Genomic DNA, 17,688 nt, shown 5'->3' on the forward strand with positions numbered 1-17,688 from the left:
TCACGGTTGGGATGGTGTTCTTGGGGTTGTACTCATCCTTCTTCTTCCTCCAAACATGGCGAGTGGTTTAGACCAAAAAGCTCTATTTTTCTCTCATCAGACCACATGACCTTCTCCCATTCCTCCTCTGGATCATCCAGATGGTCATTGGCAAACTTCAGACAGGCCTGGACATGCGCTGGCTTGAGCAGGGGGACCTTGCGTGCGCTGCAGGATTTTAATCCATGACGGTGTAGTGTGTTACTAATGGTTTTCTTTGAGACTGTGGTCCCAGCTCTCTTCAGGTCATTGACCAGGTCCTGCCGTGTAGTTCTGGGCTGATCCCTCACCTTCCTCATGATCATTGATGCCCCACGAGGTGAGAACTTGCATGGAGCCCCAGACCGAGGGTGATTGACCGTCATCTTGAACTACTTCCATTTTCGAATAATTGCGCCAACAGTTGTTGCCTTCTCACCAAGCTGCTTGCCTATTGTCCTGTAGCCCATCCCAGCCTTGTGCAGGTCTACAATTTTATCATTGATGTCCTTACACAGCGCTCTGGTCTTGGCCATTGTGGAGAGGTTGGAGTCTGTTTGATTGAGTGTGTGGACAGGTGTCTTTTATACAGGTATCGAGTTCAAACAGGTGCAGTTAAGACAGGTAATGAATGGAGAACAGGAGGGCTTCTTAAAGAAAATCTAACAGGTCTGTGAGAGCCGGAATTCTTACTGGTTGGTAGGTGATCAAATGCTTATGTCATGCAATAAAATGAAAATTAATTACTTAAAAATCATACCATGTGATTTTCTGGATATTTGTTTTAGATTCCGTCTCTCACAGTTGAAGTGTACCTATGATAAAAATTACAGACCCCTACATGCTTTGTAAGTAGGAAAATCTGCAAAATCGGCAGTGTATTAAATACTTGTTCTCCCCACTGTACATACTCCAACCAGAAGCCATGGATTAGAGACAACATTCGCACTGAGCTAAAGGGTAGAGCTGCCACTTTTGAAGGAGCTTATAATAAATCCTGCTATGCCCTCCGATCAACCATCAAACAGGCAAAGCGTCAATACAGGACTAAGATTGAATCCTACTACACCGGCTCTGACACTCGTTGGATGTGGCAGGGCTTGCAAACTATTACGATTACAAAGGGAAGCACAGCCACGAGCTGCCCAGTGACATGACCCTACCAAATGAGCTAAATTACTTCTATGCAGACTTCCAGTCAAGCGACACTGAAGCACGCATGAGAGCACCAGCTGTTCCCGGACAACTGTGTGATCACGCTCTCCATAGACGATGTGAGTAAGACCTTTAAACAGGTCAACATTCACAAGGCCGCAGGGCCAGACGGATTACCAGGACATGTACTCCGAGCATGCGCTTGCCCAACTGGCAAGTGTCTTCACTGACATTTTCAACCTGTTTCTGACCGAGTCTGTAATACCAACATGTTTAAAGCAGACCACCATTGTCCCTGTGCCCAAGAACACCAAGGTAACCTGTCTAAATTACTTCTGACCTGTAGCTCTCACATCTGTAGTCATGAAGTGCTTTAAAAGGCCGGTCGTGGCTCACATCAACACCATTATCCGAGAAACCCTAGACCCACTCCAATTTGCATACTGCCCCAACAGATCTAAGGATGACGCAATCTCTATTGCACTCCACACTGCCCTTTCCCATCTGGACAAAAAGGAACACCTACGTGAGAATGCTATTCATTGACTACAGCTCAGCGTTCAACACCATAGTGCCCTCAAAGCTCATCACTAAGCTAAGGACCCTGGGACTAAACACCTCCTTCTGCAACTGGATCCTGGACTTCCTGAAGGGCGACTCCTAGGTGGTAAGGGGAGGTAACAACACATCTGCCACGCTGATCCTCAACACGGGGCCCCTCAGGGGTGCATGCTCAGTCCCATCCCGTACTCTCTGTTCACCCATGACTGCATGGTCAAGAACAACTCCAACACCATCAGTAAGTTTGCCAACAACACAACAGTGACTGATCACCGACAACGATGAGACAGCTTAATGGGAGGAGGTCAGAGACCTGGCAGTGTGATGCTAGGATAACAGCCTCTCCCTCAAAATGATCAAGACAAAGGAGATTATTGTGAACTACAGGAAAAGGAGGGCCAAGCATGCCCCCAATCTCATCGATGTGGCTGTTGTGGAGTAGGTTGAGAGCTTCAATTTGCTTGGACTCTACATCACCAACGAACTGTTATGGTCTAAACACACAAAAACAGTCAGGTAGAGGGCACAACAACACCTATTCCCCCTATGGAGACTGAAAAGATTTGGCATGGTTCCTCAGAGCCTCAAAATGTTCTCACCGCCTGGTATGGCAACAGCTCGGGCCTCCGACCGTAAGGCACTACAGAGGGTAATGCGTACTGCCCAGTACATCACTGGGGCCAAGCTTCCTGCCATCCAGGACCTCTATAACTGGCGGTATCAAAGGAAGGCCCTAAAAATTGTCAAAGATTCCAGCCACCCTAGTCATAGACTGTTCTCTCTGCTACCACATGACAAGCGGTACAAAGCACAAAGTCCAGGTCCAAAAGGCTTATAACAGCTTCTACCCCAAAGCCATAAGACTCCTGAACAGCGAACCAAATGGCTAACCCCACTTTTTACACTGCTGCTACTCTCTGTTTATTATCTATGCATAGTCACTTTACCTATACCTACATGTACATATTACTTCAAATACCTTGACTAACCTGTGCTCCGGCACATTGAATCTGTACCGGTAGCCCCTGTATATAGCCTCGCTATTTTTATTTTATTGTTGTTCTTGTAACCGCCGTTAAAAGAACTGGGCCAATGTGCAGCGTGGTAAGAGTACATTTTCTCTTTTATTCGAAATGACGCCGACAAAACAATAAACAATACAAAATAAACTGTGAAGCTTAAGGCTATGTGCCATCAAACCAAGTGAATTAATTAAATTAATTACAGCGGTTTTTGGACTCATTCAGCAGTTTTTACCTGATTAAGGACAATACCAATACAATACAAGCCCTCTCCTGTACTCCCTGTTCACCCACGACTGGGTGGCAGAAGTAATGTTAGGAAAAAGTAACTCCCCTAAAGTTTCAATTCCGTCATCCCAGGCACGTGTTCTTCAGACAGAGGTTGAGGTTCAACTTCAGGTGATATTATCTCAGAAAAAGTGGCACGATAACTTGTGGGGGAGGGGTGGAGGAGGACGTGGAGAAAATGTCCTAAGTTTGATGTACTGTATGACATTAAGCTTCAAGCAAATACAAAAGACAGACTACTGCATTTGGGGCCCCGGGCCACTGACGAAAGAGGCTAACTATGCCAAAAGAATGTTGGGGGCTTATACTCTTAAAGGGATAGTTCAAATAACAAAATGACATATTGGTTTCCTTACCATGTAAGCAGTCTGTTGATAATGTATGACAACAATCCATGCTTTGGTTAAGTTTACCTGGCAGTGGCTGGCAAGTCATAGAACCGATGTTAGCATTTTTCGTGCATCATATTCAAATGATCTATAAGTGACTTTGTTGAGCTTAACAATACATTTTAGATTCTTTAGAACAATTTGGACATGATGCTCAAAAAATGCTTATGTCAGTTCCATGACTTGAATGGGATTTGTGCCACAAAATGGGATGGGATTTATCATATGGAAACCGTGCCAGGTAAACTAAACCAAAGCATGCATTATTGTCATACCATGTCCATAAACTGGTTACATGGTAAGGAAGCTAATGTAATTTTGTCATTTGTGTGAACTATCCCTTTAATGCAAGGGTCAAGAAATGTTTACATTCTAAAAGGCCATATTTCCCTCAAGAACCATAGGTTCTAACAAGGTTCTAACAACCTTTTAAGAGTATTTTTAAGAGTGTATAGTACATGATTTTTTGTGTTTGTCCTTTCCCTCCCGAAGGTAAAGGCGTGTCCGTGAGAGGTTGACCACAGGAATGTGAGCTGCGGTGGGAGTGCACATGGAGGTTCTGTGCCTGTATAGGTAAAGATGACTCTGCTGGCAGGCGACGGCTCAGACTACGACTACAGCGCTCTGAGCTGTGCCTCCGATGCCTCCCTCCTCCTCCCTCAACCCCCGCCCCTGTCAGAGCAAGAGGCCCTCAAGGGGGCCTACTACAAACGGGCCCAACTCCTACCTGAGGACCCAGACCACCACCTCACCAACTCCACCTCGCTCTCCGCTGCCCGTAAACTCCATGCCATTATCAATGTCGGCGGGCTGCGTTATCAATTACCCTGGACCACCTTGGAGGACTTCCCCCTGTCCCGACTGGGCCAGCTGCGCCTCTGCAGCAGCTTTGACGAGATCATGTGCGTCTGCGACGATTATGACATTGCCAGCAACGAGTACTTCTTTGATCGTTCGCCCTGCGCCTTCCGCACCATCCTGACCTTCCTGCGGGCCGGGAAGCTGCGATCCCTCAGGGAGATGTGTGCCCTCTCCTTCAGGGAGGAGCTGCTCTACTGGGGGGTCCCTGAGGAGAACCTAGAGTGGTGTTGCCGTCGCCGCCTCATCCAGCGGGTGGAGGAGTGTGACGAGCTGGAGCGGGCAGCCCAGGAGGATGAGGAGGAGGAGCTGATGATGGACACCGAAAGCGGGCACCGCAGAGGCAGCGCCGCCCGGGCTACGGAGACCCGGATGGGACATTATATGAACAAGCTGAGAGACATGGTGGAGAGGCCTCACTCAGGCCTGCCAGGGAAGATCTTTGCCTGTTTGTCGGTGTTGTTTGTCACCATCACGGCTGTCAACCTGTCCATCAGCACCATGCCGGCCATGAGAGAGGAGGAGGAGCAGGTAGGTGGACATCATGAGGACTAGGAAGCGTCAGCACAGGGCAACAGGACATACACTCTCACCATGGATATTACATAGTTATTACATATGGACATAATAATTACACCATACGTATTACATAATTACTAACATAGCCATTACATCAACACAGAATTATATTCCCCGACCCTTGATAACAAAGCCTGCACTTTGAAATTGTAAATAACTTTTTTTATATCAAAGCTCAAAGAGCATTTGGCAAGTAAAATGAATAATTGATTATGTGTGTGGGCATCAGACCACTCTTCTAATTTGCAAAGAAAACATTTGGAAAAGTCTCGTTCTAATCTAATTTAGGTGCTCATTATCATGGCTGACTTCAATCACTGCGGTAATTAACTTTTTCTGGCCTCAGTAGCCAGATAAAAAGAAAATAAATAGAAAATTGGAGTCACACACACACACATACACACACCCGCACACACACACTGCACTTCACTGGTTTCAAGCAATTAATTTGTCTTCAGCCTCAGTTACCTGTATGTAACCATTATGGAACATATTTTTGTACCCAGAAGGTAATTCATTACCCCAGAGGGGAATTACTTTATATGGGGCTCCAAAGGCTGGTACATGAGCAGTGCATTCCAAAATTGTATCCCTGATATATTATATTGTTACACAGTTAGAATTAATTGAAGAGGAGAATGTTGTTTTCTAAAAGCTGTTCTTTCTGAAAAAAAGCTTATTGTACATACTGTGTAGATATCATACACTGGTATAAGTCATTTCCGACTGTGTGGGAGTGTTTCATAATAATACTGTGTGCTTTCTTCTGAAATAGAATCAACTCAAAGGCCATTTTATATTATATTGTATGTGTTTTGAATTGGTTAACAATTGAATATCAATTGAAACATCTTCACGAAAACAATTTATTAGAAACAACCTCCCAAATAATTCTTAACCATCGGGCTTGGAGAGGATTTTCTGGTGCTAACTACATTCAGGAGTTTTATCAGGTTTTTGGTTCAGTACATTGCATTCTCATCTTTTATGTAGCTTAATAAAGCAACACCTACACTCACAACACCTCACTCTGAACAGAACCATCTGAGCAGTGAACAGAGAAGGTGCAATCTTGGAGTTTAACATGAAAAGATTGGCAACAAGCTGTGACTAGAAAATAAATGGTCTGCTATAAATAGAGTCTGTTTTTGATGCCCTGCAGTCTACAATTTGACATTTGAGGAATACAAATTGGTATACCACAATAATGTCCCTTAGATTTTAGGCAGCATAATAGCTCCCTCTAGTGTCTAACTACATCATTGTAACAACAAAAGGTCCAAAATGAGTTCAGAACAAAAGCCTACACACCCTGTGGACTTATAGGACAAATGGTGAAGAATACTGTTGTATATGCTAAATGCATAATATTAGATGTATGTACAGGTGCTAACCAGTGTCTCCTGTGCCTCTTAGGGCAAGTGCTCCCAGATGTGCTACAACATCTTCATAGTGGAGACGGTGTGTGTGGGCTGGTTCTCCCTTGAGTTCACCCTGCGCTTCATCCAGGACCGGGACAAACTTGCCTTCCTGAGACGCCCTCTGAACCTCATAGACGTGGTGGCAATCCTGCCCTACTACATCACCCTAGTAGTGGACAGCTACCAGGGGGAGAAGAAGCTGGGCTCGGGCAGCAGTTACCTTGACAAGGTGGGTCTGGTGCTCCGGATCCTCCGTGCCCTGAGGATTCTGTACGTGATGCGGCTGGCCCGCCACTCATTGGGCCTGCAGACTCTGGGGCTTACTGCACGGCGCTGCACGCGGGAGTTCGGATTACTCCTCCTCTTCCTCTGCGTGGCCATTGCCCTCTTCTCCCCGCTGCTCTACCTCATTGAGAACGAGATGGCTACGACCCACGAGTTCAGCAGTATCCCCGCCACCTACTGGTGGGCCGTCATTACCATGACGACAGTGGGCTACGGGGACATGGTTCCGAGGAGCATCCCGGGTCAGGTGGTGGCTCTGAGCAGTATCCTGAGCGGGATTCTTCTCATGGCGTTCCCAGTCACCTCCATCTTCCATACATTCTCCCGGTCCTATGTGGAGCTGAAGCAGGAGCAGCAGAGGCTACTGCAAAGACGGACACACTTCCTGTTACGCAGGAGGATAGGCGGGCTGGGAAGTAACATGTCGCTGGAGAGTGACTACCCCAGCTGTGGTTCCTCTGGGGCCAGGGACAACTGAGTAGGAGGAGGAGGAGGAGGAGGAGGAGGAGGAGGAGGAGGAGGGATGATTAAAGGGCACAGCACACAAAGAAAATGAGAGAAAATAGGTGTTAGAACTTGGCAACTTCATCTGTGAACAGGGAACCAAATGACTGAGGAGGATGAGAGAAGAGATCAAGGACGCAAAGCACAGACTATAGACAAAGAGACTATTGACAGAGAGACAAACTGAGAGTGATAATATAAGGGTTAAGTAAGATTACCTGGCAATGCTCTGCTTCCATTTTTTGAGTTTATTATTCTTCAATGGATGACGTCATCTCTGCCTACAGCATTATGATTTAACAGATGCCAGAAATGTTCCCAGAAATCAGAAGATCTGTACAATAGCAGAAAGAAGATTATAATAATCCATTTTAGATGATTGACATAACAGTACATCATATTCCATAAAGTAATTTATCAAAAATAACATGGACGTACAGTATAGGCTACATATAATATGTGATCGATTTCTTATTCATTTTTGTGTCTCAATTGTAAAGTGTGAGTCCATAACCATATTTCTTAAGAGTTACATGTGTTGGAGGTGTATTGGTGCTCAGCACTGGGTTGCAATTTTATGTATAAAACAATGAAGGAATATGTATCTGTACGTAGTTATTATGTGCTCCGTCTCTCACAAATGTATTTCTAAAACATAGTAATTGTGTGTAAAAAAAATGATACGTTTGTTTTATTTTTTGCTATTGATTGTTAAATGTATTGAACTTATTTTTCTCTTTAAAGTTTATCTGAACTTAATCTGATCTGCCTCATGATTGCTTGGACTTATTTGTAATTTACTGACTTTTCTGCTATTTCCTAACCATTTATATGTCTATTTTCAAAACACAGCGAATTAAATCAAATCAAATCTAATTTGTCACATGTGCTTAATACAACAGCTGTAGACTTTACCATGAAATGCTTACCTACGAGCCCTTTAAGAACAATGCATTATTAAAAATTAAGAAACATTTTCTTAATGAAAAAATAAAATAGTAACACAATAAAATAACAATAACGAGGCTTTATAAAAGGAGTACTGGGTCAATGTTCAGGGGGTATGAGGTCGTTGAGGAAATTGAGATCATATGTACGTGTAGGTAACAGTTAAAGTGTCTAGGCAATCAGAATAGATAATAATAGGTAGCAGCAGCGTATATGTAGAGGGTGAAAGTGTGTCTATGTGTGTGTATGTGTATGTGTGTGTTGGTGTGTCAGTGTAGTATGTGTTAGTGTGTCGGTAGGGTCCAGTGAGTATGCATAGAGCCAATGCAAGAGAGGAAGTGCAAAACAAAGGGAATCAATGCAAATACACCGGGTAGCCACTTGATTAACTGTTCAGAAGTCGCATGGCTTGGGGGTAGAAGCTGTTCAGGAGCCATTTGATCTCAGACTTTGCGTTCTGGTACTGCTTGCAGTGTGGTAGCAGACAGAACAGTCTATGACTTTGGTAGCTGGAGTATTTGGCAATTTTTTGGGGCCTTCCTCTGACACCGCCTGGTATAGAGGTCCTGGATGGCAGGGAGCTCGGCCCCAGTGATGAACTGGCCATACCCACTATCCTCTGTAGCGCCTTATGGTCAGATGCCAAGCAGTTGCCATACCAAGCGGTGATGCAGCCAGTCAAGATGCTCTCAAATGGTGCAGCTGTAGAACTTTTTGAGGATCTGAGGGCCCATGGCAAATCTTTTCACTTCCTTAGGTCCTTAGTGATGTGGACACCGAGGACCTTGAAGCTCTCGACCCGCTCCACTATAGCCTTGTCTATGTGAATGGGAGGCATGCTCGGCCCTCAGTTTCCTGTAGTCCACGATCAGCTCCTTTGTCTTGCTGACGTTGAGAGAAAGGTTGTTGTCCTGGCACCACACTGCCAGGTCTCTGACCTACTCCCTATAGGTTGTCTCATCTTCGTCGCTTCCAGACAAACTAAACACCTTCTTTGCCCGCTTTTAGGATAATACAGTGCCACCGTCGTGGCTTGCTAACAAAGACAGCCCCCCCCCCCCCCCCCCTCCTTCACCGTGAGTAAAACATTTGAACTTGTTAACCCTCGCAAAGCTGCTGGCCCAGACGGCATCCCAAGCCGTGTCCTCAGAGCATGCGCAGACCACCTTTGCTGGTGTGTTTACAGACATATTTAACTCCCTATCCCAGTCTGTTGTCCCCACATGCTTCAAGATGGCTACCATTGTTCCTGTACTCAAGAAGGTAAAGATAACTGAACTAAATTACTACCGCCCCGTAGCACTCACTTCTGTTATCATGAAATGCTTTGAGAGGCTAGTCAAGGATCATATCACCACCACCTTATCGGCCACCCTAGACCCACTTCAGTTTGCATACTGCCCCAACAGGTCCACAGACCCTATCCCACCTGGACAAAAATAATACCTATGTAAGAATGCTGTTCATTGACTACAGCTCAGCATTCAACACCATAGTGCCCTCCAAGCTCATCATCAAGCTGCAGGCCCCGGGTCTCAACCCCGCCCTATGCAACTGGGTCCTTTCTAGACTTTCTGACCGGCCACCTCCAGGTGGCGAAGGTAGTAAACAACATCTCTACTTCGCTGACTGTCAACACTGGGGCCCCATAAGGGTGTGTGCTCAGCCCTCTCCTGTAATCCTTGTTCACCCACGACTGTGTGGCCATGCATGCCTCCAACTCAAATCATTAAGTTTGCAGACGACACAACAGTAGTGGGCTTGATCACCAACAATGACAAGATAGCCTACATGGACGAGGTGAGGGCACTCGGAGTGTGGTGTGAGGAAAACAACCTCTCACTCAACATCAACAAAGGAGATGATCATGGACTTCAGGAAACAGCAGAGGGAGAAGGTGTTTTCTCTCAACCCCCTTATCCACATCGAAGGGACAGCAGTGGAGAAGGTGGAAAATGTTAAGTTCCTGGGCGTACACATCACAGACAAACAGAAATGGTCCACCCACACAGACAGTGTGGTGAAGGCGGAACAGCACCTCTTCAACCTCAGGAGGCTGAAGACATGTGGCTTGTCATCCAAAACCCTGACAAACTTTTACAAATGCACAATCGAGAGCATCCTGTCGGGCTGTGTCACAGCTTGGTACGGCAACTGAACCGCCCTCAACCACAAGGCTCTCCAGAGTGTGGTGCGGTCTGCACAACGCATCACCAGGGACAAACTACCTGCCCTCCATGACACCTACAGCACCCAATGTCACAGGAGGCCAAAAAGATCATCAAGGACAACAACCTACAGCACCCAAGGCCAAAAATATAATCAAGGACAACAACCACCCGAGCCACTGCCTGTTCACACCGCTAACATCCAGAAGGCGAGGTCAGTACAGGTGCATCAAAGATTCAACCGAGATTTCAACCGAGAGATTGAAAAACAGCTTCTATTTCAAGGCCATCAGACTACTAAACAGCAATCACTAACTCAAAGAGGTTGCTGCCCACATTGAGCCCCAATCACTGGACACTTTAATAAATTGATCACTAGTCTCTTTAAACAATGGCACTTTAAATAATGACACTTTAATAATGTTTACATATCTTACATTACTCATATCACATGTATATACTGGATTTTATACCATCTATTACACCTTGCCTATGCCGCTCAGCCATCGCTCATCCATATACTTATATGTACATATTCTCATTCACCCCTTTAAATTTGTGTGTATTAGGTAGTTGTTGGGGAATTGTTTGATTACTTGTTAGATATGACTGCACTGTCGGAACTAGAAGAACAAGCATTCCGCTACACTCGCAATAACATCTGCTAACCATGTGTATGTGACCAATAAAAATTGATTTGATTTGAGAAGCACAAGGAATCTGTTGTAGGTGTCTTTTTTGATGTGGTGAAGGCGTATGATATGATGTGGAAGGAGGGATTGTTAATCAAGCTTGATATTATGAGGGTAGGAGGAAGAACAGACAAATGATTTCCTGTTTGGAAGGTGAGGGTGGAGATGTCTCTATCAGGCAGCTACCTGGTGGATAACGATACACCGCAAGGGAATGTGATTAGTCCTCTGTTGTCCATCAATGATTTTTACTCTCAGGTACGGCTGGATATTGGGAGGTCGTTATTTGCAGATGATGGGGCCTTATGGAAGAGGGGAAGAAATGTACCAGACATAGTCAGGAAGATTCAGGAAGCAATTGATGAAGTAGAGAGGTGGGCATTAATGTGGGGATTCAGGTCCTCTATAGTGAAAACTCAGACTGTGCTTACCAGGAGGACGGTGGGAGATGAGGAATGCATGAGGTTATATGGGAGAAATTTGGAGATGGTTGGCCTTCAGGTGCCTTGGGGTATACTTGACACTGACTGACCTGGCCACATCACATTTTTAAGAAAGTGCAAAATGTGATGCGCTGTCTGATAGGGAAGGAGTAGGGGGCTGGGCGTTCCTCATTGAGGAACATGTATGTTGCATTGATTCGATCTGTAATAGACTATGCCAGTATTGCCTATGGTTCAGGCAGCAAGGACCTCATTGGAAAGGCTAGATGTTATACAGGGGCAAGGACTCAGAATATGTACTGTAGCATTTCGGACATCCCCAGTGTCTGCACTACAGGTGGAGATAGGGGATATGCCATTGCAGATAAGGAGACAGCAGCTGGCAATTTTTACCTTTATTTAACCAGGCAAGTCAGTTAAGAACACATTCTTATTTTCAATGACGGCCTGGGAACAGTGGGTTAACTGCCTGTTCAGGGGCAGAACGACAGATTTGTACCTTGTCAGCTCGGGGGTTTGAACTCACAACCTTCCGGTTACTAGTCCAATGCTATAACCACTAGGCAAAGAGCTGGATACTCTCTCTCATAATTAGGGATTCAAATGATTGCCGCAATCAGACTGGTTCCGACTGCTGCCCTGATTCTCAGGCAATCCCCGTCTTGGTCTAGCCCGCCCCTCCGGTTGAATGGGATCCCTCCACATCAGTTCGATTATTGGGTCAACCTACAGGGACATGGGGTGTCTCATCCTGCGAAAGGGATTTTACAGGCGTGCTGGGAACATGAGTTAAAGACAGAACACAAGCTTTGGGTATGTGGGTAATACCCAGAGGAAGGAGATGGGACTGTATGGAATGGAGTTTACTCCAATGGTAGCTATTCCTGTATATGCACCATGGCTACTCCTGCCTCCAGTAGTTGATCTAGAAGTGTTGAAGAGACTACAAAAAGATAGGGAGGGTGTTGATCTATCTAATTTGTTTAAGAGACATCTGAATACGGTCTATCAGAATTTTGTGGCCATTTTCACAGATGGTTCAAAGATCCAAGGACAGGACATAATACTGGGTCAGCATTTATAGTGTAGGAATGTGGGATGGCAGTCAGAAAACGTTACAGATCATCTGGCTGTATATATACAAATGAGCTGATGGCCATACTGTTGGCCTTGCAGTGGATGGAGGAAGTCAAGCCAGACAGAGTAGTTATTTGCTCTGATTCATGTGCAGTGTTGATGAGCCTCCAGTCCTTTAGATCACGTAGCAGACAAGACCTGCTTTATGAGGTGCTACAAACCCATGGCTGGATTAGAAAGATGGGTATACAGATAAGATTTACTTGAATCCCAGCCCATGTGGGGTTGGAGGGGAACGAGGCAGTTGATGTACTGACTAAACAAGCACTTAGTAGTGGGGATGTTGATGTTGTAGTTTCAATGATCAAGTCAGAGGCAAAACGCCTGATATGGACCTGGCATGATGACTCCTTGCCATCCAGTCCACTTGGCTGCTCCAGTTTCAACTGTTCTGCCTACGGCTATGAAATCCTGACCTGTTCACCGGACGTGCTACCTGTCCCAGACCTATTATTGGACCATGCTGGTCATTTATGAACATTTGAACATCTTGGCCATGTTCTGTTATAGTCTCCACCCGGCACAGCCAGAAGAGGACTGGCCACCCCTCATAGCCTGGTTCCTCTCTAGGTTTCTTCCTAGGTTTTGGCCTTTCTAGGGAGTTTTTCCTAGCCAACGTGCTTCAACACCTGCATTGCTTGCTGTTTGGGGTTTTAGGCTGGGTTTCTGTACAGAACTTTGAGATATCAGCTGATGTGCGAAGGGCTATATAAATAAATGTGATTTGATTGGATTTGATATAGTATTTAGAGAGAAGAGGATACTGGAAATTAAAGTATATTGAGAAGTATGGCATTAGATAGTCTCAAATATGTTGTTATCTTTTTTCAAGAGCAACAGGCCTGACAGGTAGGATTTAGTTTCTCCCTGTCTCTGGTCCACACTCCAGTACAGCACAGTAGGTGGCAGTAATTCACCATAACGTTAGATGCCAACCACCGATAATCCCCACAGAAGAAGATGCATAACGTTTGGTAGGGAAAGGAAGTCCAGTTGTGGGAAGTGTGAGAGGTTGAAACTGGGCGGATATAATCTTCTCATCGCAATAAATGTTTCTGTTCCCAAAACTAGAATCTGATATGAACACAGCGCACTAAGTTTTATACACTTAACGCTTTGCCGAAGACCAAAACGTCATAAAATGTCGTCATAATATATGCACTAACTGTTTCGAATGGGAAGCATGCGGACGTCTTTACCCCATCCTCCCCTCCTCCTTTTCACTGTCAATGTTTTGGTCCTGTATTATCTTTGCTTGTGTGTGTGATAGGCCTACTACCCGCAGCAGTGAACGCAGTAGCCTAGATATTTTTGTACCACAAAATAAAGTCAAATCTATCCTTTGATTTCAAGGCAGTTAGCAAATAGCTGGATACTCTCTCTCATAATTAGGGATTCAAATGATTGCCGCAATCAGACTGGTTCCGACTGCTGCCCTGATTCTCAGGCAATCCCCGTCTTGGTCTAGCCCGCCCCTCCGGTTGAATGGGATCCCTCCGCATCAGTTCGACCATCGGTTCTCTGCTGTGAACGTCGTCTGAAATCGGTTATAATTTTGGGGTTTACTTCGATGACGGAGTCTGTGACATTTTGCCGTTTATTCGATGAACTATTGCCCATCTGGTAAATAAACAAGCATCGGCAATACACTGGTTGGTACTCGTCAGGGTAAGTGACTTGTTATTTTTGTATATGATGAAACCAATGATTGAACATAAACAATGTATCCTGGCCGTCAAGTTGCATTGAAATCAAATACGTTCTAAACTCAACATTGCCGCAATGCTTCTAATAAAGCTGATGTGAAATAGCTCGCTGGATCAGGGTGTTCGGGAGCGTCTTTCTAATCCAATAATTAATGTCTTAATGAAAGTAGGCTAATTGTTGCCTAACATTTTACGTAGTTAATTATTAAGTACCTAGTTTTATGATTGGGACAAAGCTATGGAACTCCATTGACCATCACATTATTGGCTCTTCAAGTAGCTACATTCATGCCAAGATATGTCAATCAGCAATACACTAGTGTGTGAGAAAGAAAGAGAGAGAGATGTAATAAAGTGTAGCTATATAGGCCATAGAGCTCTCACCAGCTCTCTGCCGGTGACTATAGCCTACTTCTAAACTATGGGCTGTCATGCTCAGGATTAGTGTTCTCATACTCAAGATGAGTCAACAAGCCAAATATTGACTCTTGCTGAAGCATAACATGTCTCATTTCAGTTGTTGAACATATACGTTTTTTCCTTATTGAGAATGGCTATGACTAAGGACAAAAAAATGGTTTCAGTGTTGACTTTTGGAAGTGGTATACACTTGATGAAGTAATGGGATCGCCTTGCCCCATGGCAATTGTATTTATTCAAAACAGAGTTGCCATAATCCTAAAACATACACATTACACAGTATGCATTCACTTTGTTTCCACCCCCATTGAGTGTTGTCTTGTACCTTTTGATCTATCTGAAGTCTAGATCATGTGTGAACAAACAAAGGAAAAATCTCCACTGGAATTGTCTCTCTGGGAATTCACTGAGTTCATTTTAAAATCACAAAGAATGTAACATTTCCCAAGGAATTATATTTTTGTTTAGAATGTGCCATTGAATTGGCCAGTACATTGTAAACTGTGGATGATTAGATGAATTGAAGGACACATCCTTAATTGAATATGAACTATGTCTCAGTTTCTGTAATGATGATAATATGTATCTGTTTCTGCATTATTTAGGAATTCTGTTGTTCGGCAAGAGCATTCTGAACCTATTAGTCTCTGTATAGGCTAGCCTAGTCACACAATTTCATTTAAATGTGTTTATTTTGTACTAAAACAATGGGAGAATTCCATATGATTTTGCTGCTTTCTTGGCAGCCATCCTCTCTCTCTCTCTGCAGGTCTTTTCAGATGGCCTGTCAGTCATAAGTGTTTCATCAACATGCCTAACTGAATCTTCCCTGGTTGATGTAGGCACCATTGATAAAGGAAATGTCCCTTGGAATCCTTCGAAAGAATGTCCCTCAGTGAAACCTCTGGAACTTTGTTGGCTCCAACGAGATCACTGCAAAGTGGCAGAATGTCCTGTTAGTTGGTGGATTGACCCCTTTGTTCCCCCTATATACTGAAGCATTCTTTTTGACAGAGTAGTACACTACACTGGGCCTGGCGGGAGTCAATGACTCGCTTGTTTCCAAAGCCTGGCGTCCAAGCCTTTGAGAATGATCTGCCTATGCAACAATTGTGACTGGCTCTGTTAAAATGTCTTTGTGCACTTAATGGAAAGGGCATTTCGAGGGGCCTTGAGGAGTGACTATTACTATGAATAAAGTTTTGACCCTTTATTGTTACCTTGAATTTGTGAGTTAACCTTATTTAGCTGTAGGAGGCAAACAAGGCAAATACAATGAAAACCGAACAGGCTAGTTTGCCTGCAAATATAATTTCAACCGAGTTGTCCCGGTTTCCTTCAGGTCAGATGAGGATAAATTAGCGTAAAGTTCTAACAACTTAATTGGCTATAATATCATGAGTCGGGGGCTGGTTCTTGGGCCTGAGGAATAGGATTGTAGTGATGCACAAATGGCGGGATGGTGAAAAGAAAAACCCAGACACAAGCGTAGACACGTGCTGTGTTGGTCCAAGTAGAACAGCACTATGTTCCCTGATGGCTTATTGAGGAGTTCTTAACAAAGAAAACACTTATCTGATGCCAACAATGCCTAGAACATGCTCACTTCAATTTGGCCTTTGGATTTATAATTCAGTTACAGCACTCACTGCGGTTGTATTGGTACTTTGGGCGGCTGACGTGAGGATTGCGACAGCCTCCCACTGAACTCATTGAATTTTTCATGTGACAGACGTACTCACCAAACTTATGTTGCTCTGTCTGGCCCAGTTTTAGTACTAATTAGTGCCCAGTGATTTTCATGGGCAGCCATTTTAATGGTGGGGGGAGGGGGAAATGCCACCTGTTCTCTTTCTCTGTTGAAATGGGCTTTGTTTGGGGTAGTTAATCATAAATGGTGGAAGAGGACTTATTTTTCAAGAGAGCCCTGGCCACGTTCTAACCCATCTTCAGGGCGTGGATGTGTGCATGTAAAAGGGAACCAGACTTATGACCTGAAGTGTACAGTATTACCAAATTTCACTTCCAGGTTACAGTCAGCTGTGAACAGCCTGCAGGACGTCACATGAGTTACGTCAGAAGAATTGCTTAAGGGTAACTCCATATGTAAAAGTCAAACCAATGTTAAATCGATATTTTTTAAGTGTTCAGCTTAGAAACGACTGTATATGATAATAAGCAGTCACTCACCCAGCCCTCTCTGCATGCAGCGATCTGATAGCAGTCACTCACCCAGCACTCTTTGCAAGACACAGTTGATGTTGGAAGTTTACATACACTTATGTTGGAGTCATTAAAACTCGTTTTTCAACCACTCCACAAATTTATTTTTTGGCAAGTCGGTTAGGACATCTATTTTATGCATGACACAAATAATTTCTCCAACAATTGTTTACAGACAGATTATTTCACTTATAATTCACTGTATCACAATTCCAGTGGGTCAGAAGTTTACATACACTAAGTTGACTGTGCCTTTAAACAGCTTGGAAAATTCCAGAAAAGGATGTCATGGCTTTAGAAGATTCTAATAGGCTAATTGACATCATTTGAGTCAATTGGAGGTGTACCTGTGAATGTATTTCAAGGCCTACCTTCAAACTCAGTGCCTCTTTGCTTGACATCATGGGAAAATCAAAAGAAATTGTAGACCTCCACAAGTCTGGTTCATCCTTGGGAGAAATTTCCAAAACGCCTGAAGGTACCACATTCATCTGTACAAACAATAGTACTCAAGTATAAACACCATGGGACCACGCAGCCGTCATACCTCTCATGAAGGAGACGCGTTTTGTCTCCTAGAGATGAACGTACTTTGGTGCGAAAAGTGCAAATCAATCCCAGAACAACAGCAAAGGACCTTGTGAAGATGCTGGAGGAAACCGGTACAAAAGTATCTTTATCCACAGTAAAACGAGTCCTATATCAACATAACCTGAAAGGACACTCAGCAAGGAAGAAGGCACTGCTCCAAAACCGCCATAAAAAAGCCAGACTACGGTTTGCAACTGCACGTGGGGACAAAGATTGTACTTTTTGGAGAAATGTCCTCTGGTCTGATGAAACAAAAATAGAACTGTTTGGCCATAATGAC

At 44.3% G+C, this 17,688-nt stretch overlaps 2 protein-coding genes across 5 annotated transcripts in view; both read left to right on the forward strand.

Annotated features, from left to right (window-relative positions):
* The first annotated feature begins 3,925 nt into the window (after window positions 1-3,925).
* On the forward strand, window positions 3,926-7,839 carry LOC109907059 (potassium voltage-gated channel subfamily G member 1-like). The gene is made up of 2 exons (XM_031794549.1): window positions 3,926-4,822; window positions 6,287-7,839. The coding sequence occupies exons 1-2, from the start codon at window positions 4,013-4,015 to the stop codon at window positions 7,052-7,054; spliced, it is 1,578 nt and encodes a 525-aa protein (XP_031650409.1). The 5' UTR covers window positions 3,926-4,012; the 3' UTR covers window positions 7,055-7,839.
* Window positions 7,840-13,698: 5,859 nt separating this feature from the next.
* LOC109908261 (proto-oncogene tyrosine-protein kinase Src) overlaps window positions 13,699-17,688 on the forward strand; it is a 41,871-nt gene continuing 37,881 nt past the window's right edge. For 2 of the 4 annotated variants that reach the window (XM_020506855.2, XM_031794550.1), the window contains exon 1: window positions 13,700-14,136. The gene's annotated coding sequence lies outside the window, so the exon portion shown is untranslated. Of the gene's footprint in view, window positions 14,137-17,688 lie in introns of all 4 variants that reach the window. The other 2 variants (XM_020506854.2, XM_020506856.2) reach the window with 2 other exon arrangements.

The sequence above is a fragment of the Oncorhynchus kisutch genome, linkage group LG17 (genome assembly GCF_002021735.2).
Source record: "Oncorhynchus kisutch isolate 150728-3 linkage group LG17, Okis_V2, whole genome shotgun sequence".
Lineage (NCBI taxonomy): Eukaryota > Metazoa > Chordata > Actinopteri > Salmoniformes > Salmonidae > Oncorhynchus > Oncorhynchus kisutch.

Coding starts and splice junctions, on each gene's coding strand:
- LOC109907059 (XM_031794549.1), top strand. CDS start 4,013: ATGACTCTGCTGGCAGGCGACGGCTCAGACTACGACTACAGCGCTCTG. Junction 4,823..6,286: donor TGAGAGAGGAGGAGGAGCAG/GTAGGTGGACAT, acceptor TGTGCCTCTTAG/GGCAAGTGCTCCCAGATGTG.